General features: G+C 52.4%; 1 protein-coding gene across 1 annotated transcript in view; it reads left to right on the top strand.

The window, feature by feature from the left end:
• Positions 1-102: 102 nt before the first annotated feature.
• The window catches only part of EMWEY_00018440 (hypothetical protein, conserved), a gene marked incomplete at both ends in the record, with an annotated part of 7,516 nt that continues 97 nt past the window's right edge, over positions 103-7,521 (top strand). The window contains 3 exons of the mRNA XM_013477621.1: positions 103-450; positions 722-6,261; positions 7,204-7,521. The exon at positions 7,204-7,521 is cut by the window's right edge and continues 97 nt beyond it. Of these exons, the coding sequence (XP_013333075.1) occupies positions 103-450; positions 722-6,261; positions 7,204-7,521 (6,206 nt within the window). The remainder of the gene's footprint in view (positions 451-721; positions 6,262-7,203) is intronic.

Raw genomic sequence — 7,521 nt, 5'->3', positions numbered from 1 at the left:
TATATATATATATATATATATATAAAGGAGACAGGAAGACACAACAAAAAACACACATATATATATATGTCTCCTTTTTATATATTTATTTGTCTCCTTTTTATGTGTCTCTTTTTGTCTCCATTTTGTGTCTCCTTGTCCCCTGCAGCAAAACCTCTAAAGGCGGGGCCCCCCCGTGTTAGGGCCCCCATAGGGGGTACTGGAAGAAAGGAGAAACCTCCTTCTTTGGGGCCCCCCCAGGAGGGGGCCCCTCAGGAGGGGGGCCACCAAAAGGAGACGGGGGCAGCTGGGGTGTCTGAGCAGGGGCCCCTTACTAAGGAGACAGCAGCACAGGGTACAGACACAAGAAAAGGGGACAGTGCCAGGGGGGGCCCCCTAGGGGAGACACGTGAGCACAAGGAGACAGGAAAAGAAAAGGAGACACTTGTTTCTTCTTGCCAGAGGGAAGCGGTAAGTCTACTGTCTCCTGCTGCTGTCTGCTGCTGTTGCTGCTGTTGAACCTGCCGAGCATGTGCTGCTGCTGCTGCTGCAGCAGCAGCAGCAACAGCTCGCCAGGATGCAGCCCCTTGTGGGTAGATAGGCCCTCCCTGTTTATGCTGGCGTTAATGACATCAGAAATGTTTCTACATACTCGATGCATGCTACTGCTGCTGCTGCTGTTGCTGTTGTTGCTGCTGCTGCTGCTGCTGTTGTTGCTGCTGCTGTTTGTTGTTCCTCGCAGGAAACATCCTCTGCAGTGTCTTCTGAAGGCTCCGCAACGGTACAACACGAGCAGCAGTCTGCTGCTGCTGCTGCTGCTGCTTCTGCTGCTCCTGCAGCCGCAACAGCAGCAGCAACAGCAACAGCACCAACTGGAGTAACAACGAGAGGAGCAAGAAACAGGGGGGCCCCCCTGCCTCGTGAAGGGGGGCCCCCCAAGAAGAATAAGAAGACATTCTCTCATTTAGGTTGGGGGAGACCCTTTGATTGGCATGCAGTGTTTGCTGCTGCTGCTGCTGATCTATGCGAGGACCAATGGTCCTTGCTGCAGTGGGGCCCCCGCAACAGCAACAGCAAGCCACAGACACTGCAGCAGCTGCTGCTGCAGGATGACCATTGCTGCTGCAGCGAGAAAGAAAAAGAAGAAAGAAAAATTATTGAGGATAAAATTCAATGCATGCAGCAAATGCTGCAGCAACTGCAGCAAACAATCACGGAGGAAGAACAGCAACTGCAACAATTGCAACAGCAACAGCAGCACCAACAGCAGCAGCAACAGCAGCATGCAGCAGCTAAAGGAGACGGTTTAGGTGTCTCTAATGCTGCTGCATTTAAAGAGGAGACAGCTGTCTCCTCAGGTGTGTCTCCTGCTGCTGCTGCTGCTGCTACTGCTGCTGCATTGAAGGGGGGGCCCCAAGGGGGCCCACAAAAGGGTTATGGAGGTACCTTGGGGGGCCCCGAAGAAGACAAGGGGGGAGGAGGTACTATGGGTACTGTGTCTACAGAGGCAACAGATGCAGCAGCATGCAAGAAGGACCCAGTTGCGTCTCCTGCTGCTCCTGCTGCTGCTGCTGCTGCTGGTGTGGGGCCCCACGAGTTGCTACTACCTCGACTAAGGAGACGTCAGAGGCCCCTACGTAGATCCGTTAGGCGTCGGTTATGTATTGGGGGCCCCTGCAGAAGGAGTAGGGGCCCCTATAGAGGAGACAGTATGGAGTATGAGAGCAGCAGCAGCGGCAGCAGCACGGATGCTCCTGCTGCAGCAACACAATGTGTCCGTCTAGTTCGTGCTGCTGATCCAAGGAGACTAAGGGACTCTTATATTTGCTGCAGCATAGATACACCATGGTATGATTGTGTAGATCAGCATTTTGCCTTATTGTCTCCTAATGAGACACATAAGAAAAAGGAAGCAGGGGGGCCCCCTGTACCCTATACACAGGGTAGGGGCCCCAAGAGATACCACACAGACGCAACTCATAATCTCGTACAGACACGCCAACAGCAACACCAACAGCAACAGCAGCAACAACAGCAGCAGAGCCAGCAGCAACAACAACAGCAGAAGCAGCAGCAGCAAAAGCAAAAGCAGCAGCAAATACAAAGGTCCAGACGTAGTATCGACCCTTACTGCTCGTCAGCAGGGGCCCCACAGGCGACACGAAGAAGCACAGCTGAGGTTGGTGCAGCAGTAGCAGCAGGAGCAGGAGCAACTGCAGCAGATGCAGCAGACGCAGGATGGTCGCCAATAAATATGGGGGGCCCCTACACCCTCCGTTCTGGGGCCCCTTCTAAGGAGGCCTTTAGTAGTACCCATAATGGGCCCTCTACAGGGGGCCCCCATAAGGATACACCAGATAGTACCTCTAGGGGCCCTCCCTATAAGAATACACCTCATAGTACTTCTACGGGTCCCCCTTATAAGGATACACCTCGTAGTACCTCAGCGGGGGCCCCCCATAAGGATACACCTCGTAGTACCTCGACGGGGGCCCCTAAAATACCCTCTTATTGGGTAAAGAGGGCAAAAGAAGCGCAGCAGCAAGAAGAGCCTGTTGCTGTTGCTGAGTTTCAACGTATGTGGCCTATCTTTGTTCGTCTCCCTACACGATCCCGATCCCGATCCCCATCACGATCCCGATCCCCATCACGATCCCGATCCCCATCACGATCCCGATCCCCACCCCGATCCCGATCCCAGGGATCTAACTCCCCACAAAGGAACGGCAAAGAGGAGAAAGGGACTACTAAAGGAGACAGCAGCATAGAGGTGGGGGCCCCTGGGGGTCCCAAGAATGGGTGCCCCAGGAATGGGTGCCCCAGGAATGGGGGCCCCAGGGGCCCCGAAGGTACTGTTCTGTTATTAGGGTTTCTTGTTGAGGGTTTTCATATGCCACTACCTAAACAAAGACATCTTGAGGAGATTATTGATACAGTAACAGAGCTAGCAGCAGGAAAGATAGCAGCAGAAGCTATAGGAGGGAGGCAGCAGCAGAAGAAGAAACAGCAGCAGCAGCAGCAGCAGCAGAGAGGGGATGGGCCCACAGATGAATCCGCTGCACAGGGAAGCTTGCGGCAGCAAGGAGACAGATTGCATGCAGCAGCAAATGCTGACGTACTGTCTCCTTCCCTTGGGAGGGACGATCCTGCAGCAAAGGCAGCAGCAACAACATCAGCAGCAGCAGCGACAGCAGCAGGAGCAGCAGCAACAGCTACAGCAACAGCAGCAACAGCAGCAACAGCAGCACGAGGAGACGAAGGCCTAGCTAAGGAGGTTGCCTGTAACAGCAGTAAGAAAATCGTTTGTTTCCATCAAGAGGATATGCAGGGGACAGAAAGGAATAGGGATGCCCCTGGGGGCCCCCTAGACCTCCTTGACGGGACTGCGGGCCCCAAGCCAGGCAGCAGCAGAAATAATGGGGGCCCCCAGGATATTGATGGACGGACGCTACAAGTGTCTCCTTCTGCAGCAAAGGGGGCCCCTAACGGCAGCAAACTCGAGGGAGACAAGGCGGGCTCCCAATCTTTTGCTGTTGATGCAGCAGCAGAAGGACAAGTTGCTGCTGCTGCAGCAGAGCCAAAGGAAAATTGTATTAACGGAGGGGCCCCACATTTAGGGGATTCCCTGGAGCACAACGGCACAACTGCTGCTGCTGCTACTGCAGCAACAGCAGCAGCAGAGAAAGAGGGAATCCAGATAGAGGAGGACGGGGCCCCCCACCTGCTCCCTAGTGGACTAACCCAATCTGCTACATCTGGAGCTGCAGAATTAGCAGCAGCAGCAACTACTGCTGCTGCTGTTGCAACAAATGGTGTTCCTGCTGCTCCTGCTGCTCGAAAGAGACAGCGGCTGCAGCCTGTGCGGCGATGGGGAGGAGGCACCTATCGAGTAAGGAGACAGGGGAGCATGAAGAGACACCTGCGGGCCCCCCTTGCATGTACGCATAACCCGTCGTGCCGCATACAGGGGCCCCAGTACTCTCCTGTACCAAGAGGGTCGTTGGGGCCCCTCTTGAGGCCCCCTAAGGGACAGCAGCACGAGACACCTAGTCATGATGTGCTGCTGCAGCAGCAGCTAAGGGAGACACAGCTGCAGCTAAAAAGTATGCAAAATCTACTGCGAGCACGTCGCGAAAAGGCGCGCAGACTGCTGCTGCGGCTGCAGCAGCAGCAACAACAGCAGCAGCAGAAGGCTGCACAGGATGAAGGCTTATACTACAGTGGGTATTTCTTAAGAAAGAGACAATCCTGTCCCTCCTCTTCTGTTAAGGAGGAGACAGGGGCCCCACATAAACGGGGGCCCCCATCAGTACCCTTATTAACAATAGGGGCCCCCCCTGCTCTCTATAAGAGACTAAGATGGAGATCTATTGACGCGTCACCGGAAAGGGGACACTTATACATCAAGAGACCCCGCAAAGAATGCAAGCAGCAGCCGCAACAGCAGCAGGAGCAGCACCAACAAAAGACAGCAGCAGCAGCGGCATGCATGCAGCAGCAAGAGACAAGGGAGGATCGATATAAAAGGAGAGAAAGAATAAAACAAGAAAGGATGGAGAAAGAGATATGGGAAATGGCCCGTCTCCTTCAAGACACAGCAAAGAAGCAACAGCAGAAGCAGCAGCAGCAGCAGCAGGAGGCAGCAAGCAACTCATCTGCTGCTGCTGCCGTTTCTGCTGCTGCGGCGAAGGCGGGAAAAGCAGCAGCAGCAACTGGGGACTCTGGTGCTGCTGCCCAAAGGGACGCGCCCGTTGCTCCGGTTCTGCCTGCTTCTGCTGCTCCAACTCTTTCTGATCCTGCTGCTCCTCCTGCTGCTGCTGCTGCACCTCCTGCTGCTGCAGAAGCAGCAGACCTGCAGCAGATGAAGGTGTCTACAAGTGTCCCGTTTAATGGAGGGAACAGGGACTCTTCTTTCCCCGATGGAGGGTCTGCTGCTGCTGCTGCTGCTGCTGGCAGTGCTGGCAGCAACAAAAGCAGCAGGAGCAATGACAGCTGTAGCAACAGCAGCAGCAGCAATGGCAACTCCACCAGCAACAGCAGCAGCAGCAAAATTGAGATCTCGGCTGAGGCGGAGGCCCTAAGGAACTGCTCAGCAACTACAGCAGCAGCAGCAACAGAAACAGCAGCAGCAGCAACTGCAGCAACTGCAGCAACTGCAGAAGCTGCAGCAACGACAGCCGCAGAAGCTGCAACAAACGCAGAAACCGATGCAACTGCAGCAACAGAAATAGCAGCAACTGCAGCAACAGAAGCAGCAGCAGCAACAACAGGAAATTCTGCTGCTGCACAACACGGCCCAGAGGAGAAGCAAGGAGAACACCCCACAGCAAAGGAGACAGCAGCACTAACCACCGCTGCTGCAGTCACTGTACCAGCTGCAGCAGCAGCAGCAGCACCAGCAGCAGCAGCAGCTCCTGCAGCAGCAGGAGACGGCCAACCCATAAAAACTTCTAAGCCGTCCCTTCCTCCTGAAGCATCTGCTGCTTCAGTGCCACCAAAGGAGGCAGCAGATGCAGCAGCAGATGCAGCAGCAGATGCAGCAGCAGGTGCAGCAGATACAGGAGATGCAGAAGCAGCAGCAGCTGATGCTGCTGTCATGCAGCCTGTATCTAACCATTCCAGCCAAAGCAGCGCCACAGAAAACCAACAGCAGCTGCATGCGCCATTTGTACAGCCCGCGCAACAGCAGCAACAGCAGCAACAGCAGCAAAAGCAGCAACAGCCTACTGCCCGAGCAGCAGACCCGAGCAGCATATTTTCTGTGCAGAAGCAGGAGAGACAACAGCAATCTACTGTCTCCTTACAAAGACAACGAGAACAGGCTGCTACTACAGCAGCACCTGCAGCACCTGCAGCAGCAGCAGCACCGGCAGCAAATACTGGTGCTGCTGCTGCTCCTAGGCCACGTAGGCTTGTGGTGCTGAAGAAAGACAAGAAGGAAGGTATATCTGCTGCTGCTGCTTCTGCTGCTTGCTGCTTCAGCAAGCACGAAAGAGGAAGGAGTACATCTAGGGGCCCCTTGGGGGCCCCCGTAGAGGGTCCCCAGAATGGAAGGGTCCCCCAAAAGATCCCGCCATGGGGGGCCCCTATGAAGGGCCCCCCAATGGGGGCCCCTCCAAAGGTATCTGTAGGAGGCGTTTCCAAGGTTCCTTCAAGGGCCCCTTCGAAGGGGCCCCCTATGGGGGCCCCTCGAAAGTCGACCCCTACAGGGGTCCCTCGACAGGGGGGGGGCCCACTAGGGGCCCCTTCTGATAAGGATATAGAGGGTAATGAAGAAGAAAAGTTAGTTCGAGGAGAATGTTGTGTACATAAAGGAAGAAGAAGTATATATAATGATGAATATATAAAGGATACAATAAATAGATTATTATTTATTATAAAATATATTTGGTCATGGAAGACAACAAAGACACATAATTGGGGAAAAATACTTGATGGTAAAATATTCAATAAAAAAGCAGCATTACAGGTATATTTATTTTTATTTATTTATTTATTTATTTATTTATTTATCTAGTTGTTTATTTATTTATTTATAGATAGGTGTCTCCTTTTTGTCTCCTTTTTTTATTGATTGGTGTTGTTTTCTCAGGGTGTCTCTTTTTTTTTTCTTTCTTTCTCTTTCTTTCCTTCTTTGTTACCCAACAAATAAATAAACAACTAAGTAAATAAAAAATAAATAAATAAATAAATAAATAAATATATTTGTGTGTGTATACAGGCAATGCATGAAGGATTTATACCTTATATAATAACAAACTTTGCGTCTACATGCGGTAGGGAAAAGTTATTAAATCATATAGATATGTCTATACCAGGAGGAGGAAAAAAAATACCTTTTCTTGGTTTTACCCCTACACAAAGAAAGATATTAGGTAGTGGTATAGGTAGTAGTTTTCTTTATTATACTATTTACCCAGGTAGTACATTTCCTATGCATTGCGAACAAGGAGGATTAGGTGCATTTAATGCTATTGTTGGTGCATTCTTAAATAATATTTTAAGGGATCGATCCCAGGGAGACGATCCCAACACACCCCACACACGATCCCATGAGACATGGGATCGATCCCACAGAGACGATCCCAACATACCCCACACACGATCCCAGGGAGTCGATCCCAACACACCCCACACACGATCCCAGAAACCACGGGATCGATCCCAGGGACTCGATCCCAACGCACTCCACACACGATCCCAGATGCCAAGGGATCGTCTCAGGGGGTCCGATCCCAACACGCGCCACAGACGATCCCCGATCCCAACTCCCCAAAAGTTCATGGGATCCGATCCCAACGCACCTCACAACAACACAACAAATGCGGGAGGGAATAACACTAGGACAGAGGATGCATGCATGGAGACACTAGAGGAGACACAAGATGCATGCAAGCAGACAGTAAAGGAAACACAAGACGCATGCAAGGAGGCACAAGACACATGGAAGGAGACAGAAGAGGAGACACAAGATGCATGCAGGGAGACAGTGGGGGCGACACAAGATGCATGCAGGGAGACAGTGGAGGAGACACAAGATGC

Source organism: Eimeria maxima, genomic scaffold (assembly GCF_000499605.1).
Source record: "Eimeria maxima Weybridge genomic scaffold, Emw_scaff156, whole genome shotgun sequence".
Lineage (NCBI taxonomy): Eukaryota > Apicomplexa > Conoidasida > Eucoccidiorida > Eimeriidae > Eimeria > Eimeria maxima.
The sequence above is the reverse complement of the archived record's forward strand: the minus strand, read 5'-3'. Positions and strand labels throughout refer to the sequence as shown.